The sequence below is a fragment of the Hyalella azteca genome, unplaced genomic scaffold, assembly GCF_000764305.2.
Source record: "Hyalella azteca isolate HAZT.00-mixed unplaced genomic scaffold, Hazt_2.0.2 contig10909, whole genome shotgun sequence".
NCBI lineage: Eukaryota > Metazoa > Arthropoda > Malacostraca > Amphipoda > Hyalellidae > Hyalella > Hyalella azteca.
The window spans coordinates 187,860-210,521 of NW_025940928.1; the positions used below are offsets into that span (position 1 = coordinate 187,860).

Sequence of the window (22,662 nt, forward strand, 5' to 3'; positions counted from 1 at the left end):
AAAAATTAATCAAGCAACTCCTAAAGTAACGAGAGGACGATTATTAAATGCATGGCAACTAAAATTTAGAGATTCAGAGACAAAAGCTAGAAGCCAGTAAGTAAATAACTAAACTGATAAATTTCATAAACAAACAGTGATGATAAATCACCTTGAGTCCAGCTGTGAAGACGGTGTACTCGTCTTTCCAGTCAGCGTTGCGAAGATGAGTCTTCACGGCGTGCACTGACAACAGGAACAGCAGACCCAGCCACGCACTGCGCTTGTGTGACCTGCAATGCGCATACACAACTCACGTCACACATTTATTCAACTGATAACAATGATGCCAAGTGAACAGTATTTGGTGTATCATACGCAAGAAAAAGCATGGATCATACAAAGAAAAGCCAAAAGATGAAAGGTATTGAATGTCAGTCAGGATGTGTGAATGACTGCTGTTCGGTAATCAAACTTAAGAACGGCAATACCTTACAGCCAAAAGCTGCAAGGTATTGCGTGTCAGTTGCGTTGTGTTGCATCAGGCAAGGCGCGGGCGTGTATCAGGCAAGACGCGGGCGTGTATCAGGCAAGGCGCGGGCGTGTATCAGGCAAGGCGCGGGCGTGTATCAGGCAAGGCGCGGGCGTGTAGGGCCGGGAAGCACATGACAGATCACCGGCGCTTGACGCGCGGCTCTCGCGGTGTGGCCGACCAGCCTTCGCAGAGATAAGCCTAGCATCGAGCGTCTTCATTCATCACAACTTACCCTTCAAATTATACTGATAAAAACCATCCGGCTCGAATAAAAACCAAATGCTTGCCTGCAAAAATAATGTCTTCAAGAAGTGCACTTTTTAACTGAACACTAAATTATATCCAGTTGGCTGTATATACGTAAACAGATGAACCTAACTTAGTTTGAAATTTGAAACTCAATCAATGAAGCGCTGAGATGAGTGAAGTGGAGGTTTCTCAATACATTCACTACACTAAAGGTATTCAACGTAATGCATATAAAACACTATGCATATTCAACATTATAATATATGAAAAACTAGGCATATTCAACGTAATACATACAAAACACGACACATATTCAACATACACTCGGTGCAGAAGGTTGCTGAAGCCATGCGCGATGATGAGGCAGAAGCCCATGGATGGCATGTACAGCACACGCTCTGCCACCACGAACCCCACGGGGAAGAAGAGGTTCGATGCCGGCAGGAACGGCAGCACCAGGAAACCCAAGCCCTAAAAGTTGGACAAATACCAGTCTATTGAATTACAATAATAAAAATAATAACAATTACTAATCTAACAATAATAATAATAATAATGACAATTTAATCTGCATCATTACTGCGAATCGTACAATCACATTTCTTTACATAAATAGCCTTGACTTGAGAGTGAAATAATTTTTTCAAGTCAAATGCTAGATAAAGCACGATTTATACCACATATACTTATTGAAATAGAAAACTAGGCGTTTTCTTGATCTAATTTCTTGTAATGCACTAAAAGTATCATCATATCATACACAGTTAAAAGGAAACCATAATTAGTCAACAACATTCCTTTACTCTTGAAATCATACGAGCAAGGCCTTACCCTCCACAGTTCCCAAAAGTCATACATGTAAATTTTTTAAAAATCAAGTAGGATGCTAACATCTCACTCACTATAAGTCTCAGACGTCAAATTTCCAACGGTTTATCACAAATTACGCAATTCCAGTTTACAGAAAGTCAGTACGATTCCAATAACTCACCACAAGTCTCGCACGTAAAAGTTCTAGTAAGTATGATTCCAGCAGCTCACCACAATTTACACGTGGCGAATTTTTCGAAATTAAGTAGGATTCAAACTGCTCATCTCAAGTCTCGTACGTCCAAGTTAACAAAAATAAGTATAATTCCAACAGCTCACCCTAAGTCGCAAATGTTCAATTTTTCGACGGTATACAAGGATTCCAACAGCTCACCACAAACCACACGGTTTTCAAAACATTTTCAATGAATGTCAGTCAAGAAGAATACCATTAGAAGAGCCTGTGCATGATGACGCGGCGCGCAGAACAGGGCGTGGTGCGCCAGCTTGGCTAGGACAGCGTATGTTGCGAGGGTGGCCAGGTTCCTGAGGAGCAAATAGAATTTCTGTTAATTTTATATTTTTCCTTTCAAATTATTCCTGAACTGAATTCATTAGACTGCTCAGGGTGTTAAACGTTAATAATTAATCTTTAGACGTAACGCAGAATGGATCGAATAACATATTCGGTGCCATGTTATACGTATGATACCTAAGCCAATACTTAAATCACAACTCGACCAGGTGGTATTGACATTTTCCCCTAATATTCCACCACAGAGCCGAGTCGATTATTAAGCTGTTTGACCGAAAAGAAATCATACCCGCGACCACGTATTTAAGGTCGCAGTGATCGTACTTACCTGGGATCGAGGAATGACGTGACAAGAGGCACGGTGCCCATAGTCCAGTCACAGCAGAGGGTAGCAGGCATGAGCAGCAGCCAGGCGTTCACGGAGACTAAGTAGTTGTATGTGAGTTGTCGTATGGGCGTCTCGGCAACGCTGGCCGGGTTGTCGAACCTGGGTCATCGAAGGTGTCACTTGCCAGGCCGGCATAAACAATTGTATTGAATATGAACACAAAAACTTTGTTTCCATCAAGCGAATCTTAGTAACGTGAACTAGGCGGTCAGGTAATTGAAGAAGTCGGTGCAAACGATTTCAAGAAAAATAAAAGTAGTAAAAATAAACTTAACAATAAGTGCTTCACGTACAAAAATATGTTTGGGCGTTTAAGTCTGACTGTCAAAACTTCTGCAAGGGCGTTTCCAATAATTGATTAAATTATGCTTATTATTTTTCAATTACTTTGATTAAAACGAATTCTGTTACTAACATACGAATGTTTTCTCTCTATTAAACTAGTTACGGAATACATGCACTTTAACCCTCGATAGATTAATCGTTACAAGACAAGAACGTTACGTTCTAGAAAGACATTCAAAAATTGCATCGGATTCGAAGGAAGTAAACCCGTACAGCTTCAATCTCACTGGACGACGACCAACCGAGGGCTAACTAAAGTGACAGTTGAACCGACCGAGAGAAAGGAGAACAAGCTTTTCCGAGGGTTCAGCGAACCATCGGCAGCGAAGTGATCCCTAAGGGTGAATGACTCAAGAACTAAACCCTCCAAGTGGTTTGGGAGATGTCAGTGAAGGAGCGCTAGCTAAATGGTCCCAGACAATATCGGTCGACCAGAAGGCGAGAGAACGATTCGTCTGATGCTATTTTTTCGAATCAAGGTTAGCGAAAGGAAATGAAAAGCACAGAAATATATTAAACTGCAGTTCACCACTTTTACGTCAGCTGACGTTAAGCGAACAACAGAACCAGGAGGGAATAAATTAACATTGAAAATTATGAAACATTATGAATACTTTTACAAATTCAGTTATACCAACGAAAAAAGTTCAGACCTTAATTACCATCTCATTTATCGAAATATGGGATTTTTCAACAGCACAAATCACTTTAATCAATTATCATATAACTTAACTTAAAATCAGTCATCAGAAACAGCTGATAGATCGTTACATTAGCCTAAACTCTTGATACTTAAAAAAAAGTTTAATTTTTTTTATGTAGAATTTAAAAATTCAAAACGCCGCGTGTAACTGCCAACAACTAAAAAATATTTTCGTCATTCTTACAGTTATCTAGTTCAAATTTATATCATATATTACACTTTTAGCGTTTTTTGCGGTAATTTATATTATTTCCAAAATACTTCCAGCAAAACTCAATGGAGAAATTTGTATGAAAATTGTCTTCGTCAAGGGCAAATTTCTATTGCATGTGTTGAAAATTCGGTGCTTCTTTACCCGAAAGTTATTCTTTTCTAAATTTCAAATTATTCGGACAGTAAAAAGGTTACAGTGAAGCTAAGTTCCAAATAAACAAGTCAAGAAATGTGTGTGCGACAAGTGCGCGAGCAAAGGCAAGTGTAAGACATCCTTTGAAAATCCAAGCAATCAACAAGACAATTACGCTGGAGTCATAAATTCAAGTGGCAAAGGGGAGCGATAAATCCCCAGGACTGTGGGAGTGACAACAAAAGGGAGGATGCTGCATCAGTTGGCTACAGCTATGTGTACAATCGCGTGCTGCAGATACATGCAGTAACAACCGAATAACTGCTACAGTCAAGTGCTGCTTGCTACAACAGAGTGTTGCAACAGCTCTATGAATTAAGTAACTCAGGAACAACTGTAAGAGCCTAGTATAGAAGCTGCTTGTTAAACAAAATTTGGGTGTAGGATTAGTTATTAAAACTAAATTGATATGTTACTCGTTGCAGCTTCATGTTGAAAGAGCTTGATGAAGCAGCATGAAAAATCTCTCTAGAGTTTCACGGCATGCAGCATCTACTAGCTTGGGACTCATGTTAGCTACTCCCAAGTCTACGGGATCTGCTCGTAATATTACAGTGTCACGCCAATGCATGCTTTTACAAACTTTTGCAATGGCTCTTTCCAAATTTTCCTTATTAAAACTAAATTGATATGTTACTCGTTGCAATTTTTTGTTCAATAAACTACACAATATTATTACCACGTTTTTCTTGACTTCGTTTCGTGTGTGTCTGTCATCAAAAATTCAAACCTTAATTTAGAACACTTCTAAACATCCTAGTAAGTTGAAATTTGGCATGCATGTTTATGCTGCCTAACAATTCAAGATTTGGTCATCAGAAATAATAATTAAATAAATAAAAAAAATTAAAAAGTAAAAAAAAACACTAAAAATTCACGGTTTGTAATTAAGTTTATTTTTCTTGAACATCCACACTTGCCAACCCTGGAAATTGATTTGAATGGCTAAAACTGCTAACTAAAAAGTAGAAAATAAATAAATATAAAAATATTTTTAAAAACCAAGTTTTTCTGGTTTTTACAAAACTAAAAATAGTGAAATAAAACAAATAAAAAAAACTTTAAAAAACACGTTTAAGTAAGAGTAAAAAAACATTTACTCTTACATAACATTACATAACATTTTACATAACTTAAATGTTATATAAGAGTAAATGTTTTCCTTTTTTGTCCGTTAAGAAAACGTCGTTTTCAAAAGTTTTTTTTATTTGTTTTATTTTCAATATAGAACGCACAAACAACTAAATAGTTGAGAATCACAGTCAAACCTGGAAACCTTTTTGCAGTAGAGGAATGCCGAGGGTTTCAATAAATATGCAGTCATAGTCATTATAATCAGCTCAAAAAGCCGAGAAAGGCGGCAATTTTTATCCTTGGAATGTCGGGCAGTATAAATTGTATTCAAGTTGTGCAAGATAATTCACGTCAAGAAATTTCTTGATGCGGTCTACCGACTTTCTTCGTTCAAGTAATAGTTCCCTAATAAGCATTTTACTGGTGTACTTTATTTAAACTACTTGTTCATGAAATGAACTATCATCAGGGTAATTCAATGCAGTAAGTTGAATTTAATGTTGAACTTAACCAAATGCAAGAATGTAGAACAAAATAATGAAACAAGTATGGAAATTTTGCAAGAAGCTAATTCCATGGAGATTATCAAAGCAACTATAGTGCCGACCATCGGTTGAGCTAGCGACATCGCTACTAATTAAGGAGCCTGTCTTTGTTGCAGTCAAGAAGAAGTCATTGTGCGCCGCACGAATACCACAACGCACAACACTCTTGGTTTTTGTTGCGACTGCTCGGCGAGAACCCATAGCGCGATACATGGCCGACATTAATGTAATATATGCTGCACCCTCTGCACCATCCACCACTCTCTCTATTCCTTGCTAGCTTCGCAGCCAACCGCCGGCCAGTCGACTTGCATGCTCGTCGCTCGCCCCCCTCGCAGTGGTATGCGCTCAATAATGCTTCATCAAAAACCAATTGCCATTAACACGGTCTCAGGCCAATGATATGATAGCCGCAGCAGCAGCGAGAGCTAGACGATGCCCAAGCTTCCATTATGTTACTGGCACGGTACATCTTTGCAAGGATAGTGTGCCTTCATGCAGCAGCTCCATTCTGGAGTTAGATCGGACATAAAATGTTAAGGTTTACGAAAAAACACTCAAAATATACATTATTGTAAATCGGCGAATACTAAATAATCTTCTTGAATCTTTACAAAGAAGAATAAGATTTAAACTAGTACTCATTGGCTTCGTATTGTTCGCACAGAATTTTGGTTTGGTTTATTGATGACGAGCAGCAAATCAGAACCTCGACGGCTGGCAAAGCATTTGTTACATTAACAAGGCAAACGCCGGCTTTAATACTAGACTGCAGAGTCCAGAATACGCAAACACAGCTCGATTGCATGGCTCGATTTAAAAAAGAAAAGAAATAAATAAAAGGCCACCACAAACTACGATCGCAAGATCACGGCAGCGACAGCGGATGAAGCCGCCACCAATCAAGGAACACGTGTTATGGCAGCCCACGTAAAAGCTTCTTTTGATGCAATTACAGGGCGCAAGAGCAGTCGAGAGTCGCCATGGCAACCATGTCGACGCAAACAGAGCTTTTATGGCTCGTTAGAGTTCCAGTAACGTCATTGGTGAGCCTTCATCAGTTAGCAACGATCGCGATCGTAGATTTTTAGGATTTCTGACCGATAACAGGCTTTTTCGCTAGAATTCGATCGTTAATCGGGCTCAACTTTCGGTTATAAAAACTCAACGACAAAATTGCGATCAACATTGAACGAACATTTGCAAACTAAATGAGAGAATAATATCATTCGTAACAATAAGCGTGTTCTAATCAAGATAATATTAAGTTTTTGCTTCACGTTCGTAACTGATAAATCTATCAAAAAATTCAATGCTGCACTTTAGTCGTCGGATTTAAACAACAGTACTTTACAAACAAACCTGAACTTCTAACTAAGCTCTAAGCTGCAGAAAAAAATCTGAACTTCGCCTGTGATCTATACGGTCCAAAAATTTTATGATTAGGCCCCGACCGGCCCGTGGACCTACGATAGAATATTACTCAAAACGCGTTTTGCGTGAGCACGTGGCATGGCAAAGCGCGCAGTTTGGTTCATGAAACTCGAGATGAGAGGTTTTGTGAGGGGGTCAAAACAGTCTCATGAAGCCTGTATGAGAGCAGCCTCAATTATGTCCTGAATCTCGGGTCCAGGTAAAGCAATTATCTTTCTGTAATTGCAACTCATTTGAATAGAAGCGATTAGAAAGAACCTGTTCGCAAGAGACAGCGCCGATGTGAGTGTGTTTGTGTGTGTGTGCGTGTGAGAGAGAGAGAGGGAGAGAGAGCCGCCGCACCTGTCTCAATAATAAGGGGATGCAAATGAGAGACGCCCGAGATACGGCTGGCTGCTTAGCAATGATGCCCAGCTCCAGTCCCACAACACGCGCAAAATCTTCTTTGTAATAATATCAGTTGTTAATGGCGCAAACATTAAACTCGAATAATCAGCTGGATTCGCGTCAACAACTGGCTCGATAGAGTATATTTGAGTTTTTTTACCTCATCATTTATTACATCGGCGCTCATAGCATCAGTTGGTTTTAAGTAATTTGGATTATTTCACTCAAAGAAACCGCCAGATGAAGTGTTGCAAAAATATAGGATATCGGTCCCTTTCAAGTTCGATTTATAAAAATTGAGGGGATTTTGAACTTGAATAGAAGCCAGGGAACGTGGCGTGGGAAGGTTAGACTACGACAAGACCATATTCCACGGAATATTTTCAGACGAGACCATATTTGTTTCGCCGTGCCAGCATTTGGTCAAAACATGAGACGAAAATACAAAAACATCAGCAGCAAAGAAGATGGCATGAGCAGCAAATGATTCAAGTGCGACAACGCCAAAAAATATCGTAAGGGCAAGGATACAAAATAATTTTCTAAGTAATATTCAATATTCAGTTCAAGTAAAGAAAGACCAACACAAATTTTGTCCTGGTTACAAAAAGTCTCGAAATCAAGTTCACCGCCTGGAGTGTGAACACTGCCGTCTTTACGCTGCGGCAGGCTCACTGAAGCTAGTCTCACTGAAGCAACAATTGCAGGTGAAATTCCCCGGTAAGTTTAACGCACCTGGTGAAGACGGGAAGCTGTGCCCCCATGATATGGACCCTGGCCAGCATGAGGCCCAGGGTGGTGGCGACGAGGGCGAACATACGAGGGGCGCAGTCTGCCAGCCAGGGGGGCACGGAGCCCTTGCCTGACAGTAGCCCCTCCCCGAACTGGATGAGATCCCAACCCCGGACCTGCACCAAGAAACCAAAACAAACTTCAATGTAGAAAACAGAAGATAAATCGATGCGCAAATAGGAAAATCTTTGTCCATATGATTAGAGCGTCGGTAATTCTGACTTAAAATTATATATTTTATAGAACGCAGTCTGTGGGTGAATTAATTCGTACATTGAGTTATGAAAATTATTAAAGTTAGAGACTTAGAGTAAAGTGTTGAGAAGGCTACAGGAATTTGGGGTGGAACTGTGTAAAGCTTGTATAGGGTGCTGTTGTTCCCGAGACCGGGAGAGCGAGGGTTGTTTATAGTTTGAAACGGCGAGGGTATCATAGGTGCTGACCTTGTGGAACTCACAACCGTCGCGGCGTCACTTCGAGGGTATAGGCTTAATTGTGCGAGACACTAGCGTATATAAGGACCTTAAAATTCGCGCCAAGAGTTGGTTCTACGAAAGTCACGGTCACGAGCACAGTCTGCAGCGGACTTTGCAACGGCCGCGGCCGTGAGGCCGGCGGTTTGTCGTTTTCGAACATTGACAATCGCGACTCGCGAGAAACCTAGACTATCGAGGCAGCTACGAGTCCGGTGAGCATGCACGTCAAGAAAATCAACATCAACACTACGGCTGCGACTCAGCCGTGAGACAATGCGAGAGAGCCACGAGTTGTACAACGATTATAACGCACGTCATCAGAAGATCTAAGTTTCGAGCTCTACACCAAGAATTATCATCGGTACGGTCATCAATAGTACGGTCACTATTTTCATCAGAAGAAGCGGCACGGTCACAGTCATCTCAACCGCAGTACGACAACGGAGTTGGAGTATTTTCATCGACTATGAAGACGGGCACCACTATTCCGAAGTACGGTCACCATAAACTCAACGGTTAGACCGGCCGCGAGACATCACTAGAGCGCGAGAAATACGGCCATGAAGAAAGAGCAACTGTGAAAGCGGACGCGAGAATACAGCAGCGGTACGGCCGCTCAACTTACGGCTGCTAAGTGTGCGTGTACAATACGGTCGTTTGCAACGGTCGTACGGCTCAACGGAACTGCAATTTATCAACGTATGTAAACTGATAGGTTCTCAATTTTGATTGTGTCGGATTACATTTTTCATGTCCTAGACATTTTTGTTAATGTAGGATGTGAACTTGAATTTCTAATTTAATATGAAATGTACCAGTGTTTCATTACAACCCTCTCTTTGTACTATTTTTTTGCCGTAACCTTTCCAAAAAGAGAACCTTTTCATACGTGCCAATCAAGCGCCACTCGGCGACGACATGACAAAACGATAAGTAACGAATACCGGTATCTTGAACCTGAACCTGATCGTAACGAAAAATTGGTGGAGTAATCACTCCGAGTGTCCAACTTTAAAATATGTGAGACGATAAGAAAATAATAATCTCTTTTATTAACTTTAAAATATATGAGACGATAAGAAAATAATAATCTCTTTTATTTTTTTCCTATTTAATCACATAACTGACAGGAGAATAATGTACTGGGATAAAAAAAATCATTCGAACTCTCGTTACAAACATGCGCAAGCGAAATTTATTACGGCTGCGAGACATCTCTTTAAACGTTTTGAAAAATCCAGGTTAGAGGGACAGGATGATGAAAATTAAAGCAAGTATTTTTAATTGATAGATATGCTCTATCAATTCATCAATGCTATAACGAGCGAAGATACTATTGTGGCGAAAAATGATGCAATGCAGCAGAGCGATATGGTGAAGTTCCGCATGAAAATGCCAATTAAAACTGCTGGCACATGCACCTTTGTTCATAGAACAATCAACAATAGAAAGCTATAGCATAACCAGGTGTAAGAATCGCGTTGAAATGCCTATCAGTAACATAGTACTAATGAGCATGATGACAAACCAAAGATGAGTAAAGAACCACAGTTGGGTGTGACTATCAGTGGTCATGTAGTGTTCGACAAGCAAGAATATGGGACTATACGTAAATGAGTCGGCATTTTCCGTATAGTAGAACAAGGTCGACCGATGATCGACCATCCACAATTCTACAAAAATATTTAATACGCGAGTGCAGGAGCAGCTGAGCACCAGAGCGCCAGCCCGTCGTCTCACTGGCATCTCTAAAGAATTACATCAAACAAACTGCACTACGTGGTTCCTCAATCTCATTACATGAGCGCCTTTAAAAGCTCTGCCTAAAAACCTAACGAAGTTAAAGCCGAATGCTCGGCGCACAAAGAACGCGTACTACTTCTGATCTTTGTTGTCTGGTAACAAGCGGGCCGGGAAGGGATGTATATGGGAGTACGTTGTATAAAGTTTTGAGTACGAATGAAAGACAAAAGCGAACGTCGGGAAAAAGTGACAATTACTGTAAGGATGGAGAACAGAGAACAGGAGGGAATGATGAATGAATGAGGAAGTGGGCTTAACGTGGGTGCTGCTCTGTGAGAGGGGAAAAGTGAAACCCAGCTTCCCCTCAGAGAAAATGGGTGAGAAATAATTTACATCAGCAAACCTAATCTTAATGAGATTAAAGGCTGTAAAATATATATTTATGGCATATGAAATAATAATTTGCAGCAGACCATCAGGTAGTAAACAATATATTTTCACATTTGTGGAAGTGAGTCTTTGTGTTACAATTTACAAACGGCTGTCAAATAAGAGTTGCGTGCTAAATAGGAGGTCAAACTGGACTTCTTGAATTAAACTTAAGACTTAGTTGGAGAATTATGAACAGAATTAGAACAATGGGGATTTGGAGAAATGATTTTAGAATCTCAGAAATTATCCGTCCCGAGAAACACTGGTTCAAGCTGATTGAAACAGATAAAATTGGTACCAGAAAATATAAGGGAATAATTGGCACACAAAAGGTAAAGCAGCTCGCACGGAGTGCAGTGTACAGCGCGAGTTCCATTAACGGTTATAGGGGCCCAGTGAACGTGACCGCTAGTCATGGCGCCGGCAAGAATTCACTAGTATTACAATAATCATCGGGGAAACGAGGACGGCCGACCAACGGCCGAATTACCCCCAAAAGAATGATCATAATTTTCAATGAAGTTTGTAATACTGGCAATCAACTGCCAGTGGTAGTGCCTTAGGTTCGTCGTATTACTATATAATTAAAGACCTTTGTTAATATGTTTTTTTTTTACAATTAGTTCAAAGTAAACATTAGACAAAATGTATGAAGAAACAAAATTATTACTATGTATAATATTACATGAATTTAGGTAAGACTTGAAACTAAAGCACTGTGCTTATCTAGGAAAAAGACGCCTTCTACAGCTGACTAACACCTCTAAACTTTTGTTGTCAATGTAAATAATTCGAAAAATATAGCACGAAAACTTGAAACGCTTACCTTTTGCACGATGACAAGTTCGTAGAGCGCACACACGGCCATGACGGTGATACCCTGCTCCTTGCAGAGCATCGCGCAGCTCGCGAGCACCACGCTGAGTCCCAGCCAGCGCCAGCGAGTGCGCCCACCGCTGCGACTGCCACTGGGGCTGCGAGCGACGCCGTAGCGCGCGCGGGGGCCACCCGAGTGCTGCACGTACGAGTTCAAGCAGCTACCCAGGCCGCTGCTGCTCAACACGTTGTAGCTGGTAACCCCGTTACGGTGATTGTACTGACGCACTGAGTTGCTCGAGGGTACGCTGGACGTGACGTAACTAGAGGAGTTATTCCCCATGTAGACGTTCATCCCTTGTTGGGGTGACGAGCCGTTGGAGGAAGACGCTGAGCATGAGCCGCCTCCGCCAGCACACGAGGCGCAGGAAGAAGAGCCGGAGTGCAGGGAGCCGCCGTGCGGACGCGTCAGAAGCTTCCTCGTCGCCGCTGAGTACGCGAGCAGCGAGCCGATGAAGAATATTGAGGACAGAGTCTCTGCTCGACCAACCACGCCCGTCACCTGAGGTGAAATTAAATAGACAAAAGTTAGACATAACATCAAATATCGTTAAAATATACTTGAAAATATAACGAGTCATTGGTTCACTATGTAGTCGAAGGAGGTCAAAATGCCGAGTCATAATTATGTTATTACACGGGCAGCAAAGTCCACAAAACTAGATTGCGTCGAGTGTTAATGAGGATGTCGTCCACCCTCTGGAAACACGATGTGGAGGAAAATGAGTGTGTTCGCCGAGGCGACTGTAATAATTAGCGACCACCAGTGAAGTTTGCGCTGTCAACACCAGACAAGGCAGAGCGGCAAGCCTAAGACCGAGTAGGTACGAAGAGCCAGCCACGGCAGGCAAACACGACTTCGTCACATCGCGAGTAAAATTTGCAACGTTTCCGTTGGTCGTCATTCCTTTCCTCAGTTGAATTATTAGGTACTTGTGACTGTGTAGCTTAATCTGTAGGACGCTGTTTATCTTCTGGAAGACGCAGGGCGTTTACTACGAAAAGCTTTGATGGACCATGTTAACAACGGTTAAAACTACTAGCCTAGCTCTAAAAAGTGAACGTTGAGATTCAAGAAAACGACCCGTATGAATTACCTGCTGCCGGACACAGACACTGAATGGAAAATGCATTACGAGCACCGGCATCGAATACAGCCAGGTGCTAATCAAATTTAAATCATCCCACGCCAAGCATTATTAATGTTTAATGCTGCATATTCTTTAACTCAACTCTTCAATGTCTTCAAGATTAGTAATGGGACTTGGGTTTAAAGTAGTCCTTGCTGGTGAGCAAACATTTCTTCGGTTACTTAAACGGCGTGTTGAAAACTTGTTATAAAATGAACAGATATACATGCAGCAGGGAGTAACAGATTATACAAGTGGCAATAGGCTAATTGGTAGTGTCACCTTTACTGGTTAAGCAGGTATAGATAGTTACACGAGTAACGTTTTCGACGGAATATATATCGAAGAAGAAATGAAATAAATATTACAATGTTTTAGGTTCAACTTCAAAATTAATTTCTTGCTTGTCGATAAGACAAGCTTACTGATCAGAGATGCCAGGCGTTCATGAAAGTATAAAAGTGAAGCAGGTTTGAGCTGAAGACAAAGTTGTAGCGTGGATAAACCTACCTGGCGGATGTTGGAGAGATAAACATAGCAGGTGCTCTCGACATCACACCGATATTTGCACAATCATATCACAGCTACAAGCGAGAACTGACCCCCAACACTCTTCGCAACGTAGCCTACAAGCCATGCTGGGGTTTCCCACTTTTTGACAACGGCCGTTAAGTGTTTGATCTTAAAACAATCAAGGAAACTATTCAACGCACACCATGCAAGAGGTAATTCATAATTTGCCGTTGGAAATGTTTATTTTTTTCTTAAAGATGCTGAACCGCAAAAACAAGCGAATGCAGGCGCAACATAATAATCATACATTGAAATAAATATATAAATACTCGGTATGAATAATTGTTTTGAGCGGTATTCGTGGTAGCATTAGAGGACATTTTAGTGCTTGAAAGCAATGTGGGGGCGAACAACAAATTTGAGAACTGGATTGCAACAGAGGAATGGAGGATAATAATGAACAACCCACGCAGGGAATAAATTAGGATTAAAGAAAAAGAAATAAAAGATGTGAAACTAAATATGGATATGAGGCGTACAATCATAAGCCGAAAAAGCAGGACGAGAAACAACACCCGCAGCAGCACAAAGCGAGAGCGACATTACCGGCTGCATGGATATAAGCGCGCGACAAACAAGCGCTGTCAAGGAAGCCATCCAATTCGTTATAGGTTAAGATACGGCAATTATAACATCGCTTCCAGAGCCCAGATTTACGACTACAATAACACATGACGAATTTTTATCGACAATTGTTCTGGCGAAGAACGACTGAAGAAAAAGCAGTTTTCGTCACAGTTCGTAAGAAGCATCATTTCACGAGTGCAGTAATTCTCTGAACATTTCATTTGCTAGAAGATGTCGGCTCTGTAGCACAGCGAGAAGAATTAATTGTTTGGACACGGTACGTGCAACTCCTAGGCAATGGGATAGTCATCAATCACCACAACGTCGCTCGAATGTGCTTTGCACAAAGATCTCGATTCTTACAGACAATAAATAACTGTAAGTAATACTTCGAAGGTGTCGGTCCAAAGTAAAGTTGATACATAGCTTGTTTCTACGTTTCCTTCCTTGTAAGCTGGAGAGCAATAAAACATTAAAATTCAGAGATAATCGTCTTCGCTGACTTGAAGTAACTTCCAACTACTCGTACAATTATACTTTTCAACGATACTCAGCATGAAAATTATGCAACAAATAAAATTTGAAGACGTAGATTCTTACTGCGGTTGAAAGATTTGGCCATTGTCGAAATTACGGTAAATCGGCTTAGCATAGCTTTCTAGAGTCGTCTCTCAGGACAGCTTTATCAGAATATTTTAATTCTTTGTTAGTTTGCAGCTCTGACAAACCCTCCTTTCTGGAACCTTTTCATAACAAATCAGCCTAATTCGTAACACTCACATGACGACTGACAATGAATGCACATCAAATGCATACAATCCCTTTATAAAAGAAAAGCGTGCACTATCAACGCGTGATTAGATATAAATAAATATAGGGAGTTTATCATTAGCACCTACTGTTCCAAGGACATTTAATATCATATATGCGTGCAATGTGAATTAGATAAAATTATAATCTCGGACGCCACAGATGTAGCCTCTGCATCAAGATGCATAAGCAGCGGATGCTATGCTATAGATTGTTAATTGTCAGAAAGAAATTGTTTTCTATGTCCGATCTCCATTTGATGGTTCAGTATATTAGTTTTAACAACAACTAGACAACGTACAAGTACGCGCTTCTGAGCAAATATTTTCAAGGAAATTTGGGAAAATATTTCATGATTTCGTGTGCTCAAAGTTTTTGCACAATTACTCGAAAAAAGCCAGAAGCGCAGTGATGCCATTATGCGGATGGGAGTAGATCGAGTAGAATATAGTAGAAAAAATAAATTAATGAACTGAATAACTCGCGAGAACTACTTAGTATTGAATAACTAATTTACTTCCATAAAACAACCCAATCAAGAGGCAAAATTCAATTCGATGACAGTTTATGGGGCTCTTTAACTTTCATAAAATATTCAATTTGAGATGATATGATATCCTAAAGCTATTTAACATGTCATTCCAGTCATACTTTCTCTTGTGAAATGCCAAAGTAATAATTATTATTCGCTCAACAAATCGCTTCCTGGAAATACTCGCACAACTATCCTATATTCAAGTGCGTTGTTTCAAGCTAAATGGAAACACATTCCTGATGTGCTTGCAGAAATTTTTTAGCTCTCCTGGAACCTGACCTTTCCTGTTCCTGTGTTATTTGGCGACTCCAAACGCTATGCTCTATTACGACAGTTTTTTAATAAATAACTTGCATGCTGATTTGCTACCACGGCAAAAAGTTGCGTCCCAGACTAAAATCTAAAAAATACGTTGTTGCTCTGGAGTAAGATGTTTAACCATTTTGAATGTCTCAGTGAAAAGACTGAATTGAATCTTCACGTAGAAATTTGGCCTTCTCGCAGCTAATACCATAATTTGCACTGGTCTGTAATCAGAACTAAACAATTTCATAGAGACAATAGCGGGGGAAAAAAATTGTCAAAGAACGCAAAGAATTGATACATATTTTTGATTTCTCGAGTAGGTAATTACTTCAAGGCGGATAAGTCTCGTACATTAATTGAACACTAGGTACAGTATGAAATGTGCTAGTACTGTCGTTGTTTTGTAATTACCAGCTAAGCAGTTAAAGGAGCAAGTTTGGTTATATTCCCTATGTTTTTCTATACTCCGTTCCGGTCCAAACAAATCGGGTGCAACTGGATGCAACAAACAAACGGGAGCAACTGGATGTAAGAAACAAATCGGGTGCAACTGGATGTAACAAACAAATCGGGTGCAACTCGATGTAACAAACAAAACGGATGTAACTGGAAGCAAAAAACAATTCAAACACACAATTCTCGTATAAAATACACGATAAATCTCCGCGCATGATTTGCATGATAAAAAAAACGAGTTCATCCAGCAATGATGAGTACATTCCTAAAAGTCGGTGAGGTGAGAATCTCAACTGTGGGTTATCTTTAAGAAAAAATATCTGGGACAAAATATTTATAATTTTCCCCACAATATTGGCAATAAGGCATTGGTGATTCTGCATTCACAAACTAAATAACTTTGTCGAAGAAGCTAATTTCATAAAAAAAATAATCTGGAATTTATACAGTAGTTCCCCCATGACACGTGTTTTTGGCTAGTGGTTCAAGTGTGTCGTGGGCTCCGGTTGAGATTCCAAGTTGCGGATAGAAGTATAAAGGATGTGATTCAGACTAAAAAAAATATCTTTCTCGAGCAGTGTGATCAAACTGTAATATTTTCAACTGTAATTGTCGTATCGAATAGATAAAAACGTTGATCGAATTTCTTAGAATTGATAGATGAAAGATAACTGTGACCGTTTAGTAAAGCCAGAGCATTGAATAACAAGTTTAAAATGTCAAATCCATCTTACAATGGTTCAATCACATCCAAATTTTATTAATATTCGTGCAAATTGAAAACAACGAAATTGCAATTGTTAGCTTACGCTACTTTTGTTCGATATTTCTTGTGTGTATGAGTTGTTGTGCTCGATGGTAGTATGAAACCTCCGTGGTTTGAGGTTTTACGAGGACAGATATTGCCGTAAAATAACATAACAGTGGCGCATTACTTACATTATGAAGACAAAAAAATAAGCCAAATAAATTTCTAGGCAATTTATGTAAGTTTTGTATGCGGCAAGACTGAGCTCAGGCAACAGGTGACAGAGTTTGCCAAGAAGAGAACTCTGCAGTGCGAAGGGCTGCCCGAGTGGTCGCTTCATCAGGAGTTGAATCACGGTCATCGATAGCCTGTAATTGCTGCCAATTGCTAGCATGAGCAGACTATGAAAAATTCCTGCCGCTATTGCGGCTCATTCTGAACAATTTTCTCAGCAGCCATCCACAATGCCTCCAATTTCATCTTCCCCGACATTTTGCAATGATAATTATTATGCATTACTCAGAGTAACATTGAATCAAAATATTAGGGAATCTCCACTCTCAATAAAATTTTCAAGTCATTTTTTGTACATACGTTTGCTGCGATTTAGGTTACTACCGGCGCTTATCACCATGGGAGATTTTGTCATTTTTCATCTCATTTAGAATGATTGCCTTATGTTGAAAAAATAAGTGGCCAATATTTACAAAAAGAAGACCGTGTGCTTTGTTTCACTGGTTCCTATTACTGAATACATTTAAAGCAACGAGAAAAATACACACGAGAAGCTGTGTGGACGACAGTAAAAAATAAATCTTAATAACGGAAGTTGTGAGTCTGAGTGGCAACCAGAAAGTCAATAAAACAAGTTCAAATTAAGCGAGTTCTTCATCATCTGAGGAGAATAAATCCCTGCTAACCGAGAACGGCCATCAGGTTTGCTGGTGCGTTGAGAACAAACGGTGAATTTAAAGGAGCCACCAAGATCAAAATTATGAACCAAGATCAAATTATGAACGCTCATAAGACGGCATGTGGATCGTCGACGGAGGCAAAGGGTCTCGGTCTTTGTGAAGACAACTGAACGATGTTCGTGCGAGTAATTAGTGATGCGGAACACGGAGATACTTGCCTACCTGTCTTACGTACGTATGACGTGCGCCAATACATATCACACAATATCACTAACCATTTGTTGTGATACATACGAGACTAAATTAAAAGTTTAATACAGATCATCATTGTAATTGCTAGTCCATTAGACTTTAGAACGTTCATTACCAGCAAAATCTTTTATTCAGGATTAGAGACTACTAGTAACGCGAGGTTTATTTTGAATAATAAGATTGCAGCAGTTAATTTTTAGGAACATTCTAAGAACATGAAATTTCATGAAGATCTTTTCACATCCGTCCAAGAGCCAAGAAAAAATGCAACACGTTTCATCGCAATTTTTGAGGGGACTAATTATTCATTTTTTCGGTGATGACCGACATATGTATGATTCAGTCCATTTTAGTTTGAATAAATTACAGGGAAAGCGTAACACGGAATAGTTATCTAAGATATGATCATAGAAAAGGTGCGATATTTAGATAAATTTAAAACCAACAATTGGCTTCGAAATTCAACGTTTTATTAATCATCTAAAATACACCCATTCCTGTGGGCAGCAAAAAATATTTAGAAATAATTAAAGTCACTGATTTTGCACGGGGCAACAACATCCTTTGACAGCAATAACGCCTAAAATTATAACTTATTACCAACAAGCGATATCATTACAGCAGCACCGACAGCAAACCAGAAGCTGAAAAACGCCAACTTCAGCGTAAACATCAATCGCAACAACACCAATAACTTCGGGGTAGTTTCATCACAAATATTCCAGCCTCAGCTTTGACATCATAAACATCGCTGGCAGAAAGGAATAGCGCAAGCAGCAACACACAAGCCAGGTATCGCGACTACATTAAGATTCCCCTCGCAAAGGGCAAACAAGACATCCTGTGCGGCAAGGAATCACTTTATGACCAAACTTGAAGAATAAGCCAGGGATCCTTGGTGTCCTGGCGGTGCCATCATTCACAGAACCAACTTTTTCAATCAGAATTGTTTGCGTTCAGTGCAGCATGTAAAAGACGCCGTGTTTGGCGACGTGCAAGGAGATATAGGAGCGCATATCAGCTAATGTGAGCTACTCAATACTTAGATTCCAACGTTGGTATTTCCCAAGTTTAGTTTGGTCTTTCAGTGGCGCGCGAATTAAAACTTGGAAAAATAGTTGAAAGTGCACGAAAAATTGCAACAAAAACGCCATAGCAAAAGTAACATTCCTAAACAAAGGACAATATGATAATAAAATTAAGCAAAAAAATTTTGCAAAACTAAAAGATTAAAAATAACAACCTTGGGTGACCACCAGATATGAACCGAAGAAAATAATAAGAAAGCAGACGAAAACCGTGGAAGGAAAATAAAAATAAAAGATTAAATTTAAACCTCAAACAAAATTTTGAGCTAAAAATAAGTCAGTAAAACAAAATAATGCTGTGAACTTGAACTGAGGTTGCAATGAAGGTACGAAGGCACGAATTAATATATAAGAGAAAATAAGTGAGCGCAAGGAGAAAATGGTTCGCGCACGAGTCGGTCTGAGAAGCGAAGGCTCATTTCCGCAGCGCGTTCAGTCCAAATTAAAAGCGCTGTCATCTCTGAAACTGCCGCCCTCATTCACAGCCAACCACTCGACCGTCTCTTACAGACGCGCGCAATGTTCGCCTCTACACTACACTTGCATTCATCATATATACCACTCCGAAAGGATTGTTTACAAATGTAAGGTAATACTTATCATTATAAGTTGTCTTAGCTACAGCAAAGTAACAGGTACAATATTACTGATATCAAGATCAAAAAATAAATATAGTGCAATCGATATATTTTACACAACGCGAATGTTAGCGAAGAGACTCACGGCTTCAGTGTGCACAGGATGCACGGCGAACAGCAGTGCAGCGATGAAGCTCGACAGTTCTGGCAGGAACAGGCTGCACATCCTGCAAATAAAATACAGAACATATTTACATGCGTCAATAAATTCATTTCTCAATTTACGCTTAAACAATTGCAACGACCACTTCAATAATAAACAAAACATGTTTTATAGTCCGCCTGTTTTTCACATCTGGTCGCACACTAACAGTGTTCTTGAAATTAATTGTTTTCCTTATTGCGAAAGCCACGCTGTATGCACAACATCGTTAAAGCGTAGCGAAGATTTTTCATAACTTTCCATTTGCACGCAAGGGGATTATGATCAGAACATGGACGACGGTGAGAAGACGACAAATTGATTATGAATAAACTGATGTTTCAGCTACGATGACAATTATGGGATGATATTAACCTACATATTTTGTACGTCAGTGCACTAAAATAACAATGATCCGCCTCTTAACTATCATCAAATAGACTTTAAGTGCCTTCTTAGAATTTAGACAAGATTCGAAAGTAGTATTAGATTTTGCACGAATCGAGCTAGGGAAAATTTCTTCTCTAGGGGATGTGCTGGATAAAAAAATTAGAAAAATAAAGGGCAAAATTTTCGTCCATTTCAGGAAGAAACCTAAACTTCTGATATAGTTAGGTTCGCTTCAGGGTGGAGGCGCAACAATACATTAATTAAAGAGCACTCTCCGCTGCGCTGCACTAGTCGCACCAAACAAGACAAGCGCTAAACTTGACAAAAGAGTTACTGTAGTAATTCTCTTGGGTTCTCTACATCAGCTTTGACACATCACAGGAGATAGATTACGAGTTCCCACATTATCTTTATTATGGCAGCAATCAGTTTGTACAAATGAAACATGGATCAGAAGGAGACTTCCGACGAGGATGAGATCGTAAAGTCAACTCTTAATATCTAAAATAACTCGTCCTAGCTAGTAAGTTCCGGTCCGCAATAAACTTACATCCGTAATGTCGGGATAACCGCTATTTTGTAGTATAAATGACTAAATCCTTACAGTTACGATATCTCAACCTTGCCAGCCCAGCCCGTCACAATCAGTTTACAAACGTAATCTCGAAGAAATTACGCGTGATAACGTAGACGCAATTCTGGTGATGATATGTATTGATAAGCTTCAAGAATTTTACTCCACGAACGTGAATGTCTTAAGAGAAATGATCGCATGGGCGTTTATCAATTAAATTGGATTGCCTAATGTGAAACTGTCTAGCGTAAAGAACAGTTAGAGCAAAAGAGAAGATGCATTGGAAACCGTTTGATTTAATTGAACTAACAATTAATGCACTTAAATTAAGGGAGGGTCTCACGCAAAAACGAACTTCTTTATCAATGGACCAATCTCTCTAAAACTTTGGACACACATATATAACACTATAAAAGCAAACTTTATCCGTACGAATTTTCAGAATAAAGGAGTCTTCAAAAAAGGACAATTTCAGAGATAAAAATCTCGTACGATTACAGAGTCAAAATTTGAAAAAATAGTATTAGTATTAGAACATAAGCCAATTGACTCTAGAGCCTTTTTTTCTAGTTCTTCCCACTCTCTTTCCCCCAAACGTATTTAATTCTTACAATAAACTTAAAAAAAGGACAAAAATGTTAACGAAATTGAAGAGATGATAGATATTTGCTTGACTAATCGAATGATATGCCTCTCATAGTTGTAGCTCCTGACAGGAAGGTGTAATACAAATTTTAAGTTGAAAAATTTCAATTTGTACAGTAGAGGTAAAAAGTGAAATAGGTTCGAATAGAACTGAATGCTGAAAAAATGGCTTGGTACTGTAAAACTTGACTTTTCCATTGCCCATTTCTCATAATGAGAATAACATCATGATACACATGACTCATCGTTGTCCAGTTAGTTTAGAGCGAACAATGATCTACAAGCATATTAGTTTTTAAATAAATATTTGCACACACACCCATATATACATACAGTTTGCCGCGTCTGTTGTGTCTTTTTCGCAGCTATAGAATGAGATCATCAAACGAAAAAGCAAATTTTTCTTATTTTCGCCTCTGAAGACCATTCTCTCTGAAGACCATTATTTCTCTGAAGACCATTCTTCAGATAATAGTTAATACAAAAAAAAAAAGTAATTTGAAGTTAATTGAAAAAAATAGCTTTGACGGCAGATATTTACAACAGGTTTTCAATATTTATAATTGGATGTAAAGTCGAAAGGTAGTTTGTGTAACTTTGATGTGCTATTTCGGCAATTGAGGAAATTATTCTGTTCATCATGGCCTATCTATATAGGAATGACGGTGAAATAGAACTTGATTAATTCATTGAATGACCGATTATAAGGAAAAAATCTGATAACACGAAAGAAAACTAGGAACTATCTAACTAGGAAAACATAAAAAAACATAAGAAAATTTTAAAACATTAGAAAAATTAAACACTTTTATAAAAAATTATCTTGTTTTACATCTTTATTACAAGGTTAGAGAATAGGTTTAAAAATCTAGAGAAAAGGAGAATAAAAATGATATGGCATTAACAAATATGTTCATCAAGGAAATTCTACCCTCTCCATTCCTTATTCTGGAAGTAGAAAACGCGAAATGCGCCAACATCATCATGATTGAAAAGTTGGTAGGGCACGCACTCGTGCAGATAAGGCTCAGAAAAACGGCCCTGCTATTTTAAGTGAGTGATTGCGTCCACAATATTCGTGAAGACGTCTTGGACTGGGAGCGGGAATAGGGGAACTTGGCAAGCGGCACGGCCAATGACGAAAGAAAGACGTTCGTGGCATTGCACTAGGTTTTTTCCTGCCGT

General features: G+C 39.4%; 1 protein-coding gene across 1 annotated transcript in view; it reads right to left on the minus strand.

The window, feature by feature from the left end:
• Nucleotides 1-22,662, minus strand: part of LOC108674334 (protein O-mannosyl-transferase Tmtc3) — a 146,601-nt gene that overhangs the window by 47,528 nt on the left and 76,411 nt on the right. The window contains exons 4-10 of the mRNA XM_018162273.2: nt 19,812-19,893; nt 11,660-12,211; nt 8,126-8,298; nt 2,437-2,595; nt 2,023-2,119; nt 1,086-1,234; nt 152-272 (exon numbers count right to left, since the gene is read on the minus strand). Coding sequence (XP_018017762.1) covers nt 152-272; nt 1,086-1,234; nt 2,023-2,119; nt 2,437-2,595; nt 8,126-8,298; nt 11,660-12,211; nt 19,812-19,893 — 1,333 coding nt within the window. The remainder of the gene's footprint in view (nt 1-151; nt 273-1,085; nt 1,235-2,022; nt 2,120-2,436; nt 2,596-8,125; nt 8,299-11,659; nt 12,212-19,811; nt 19,894-22,662) is intronic.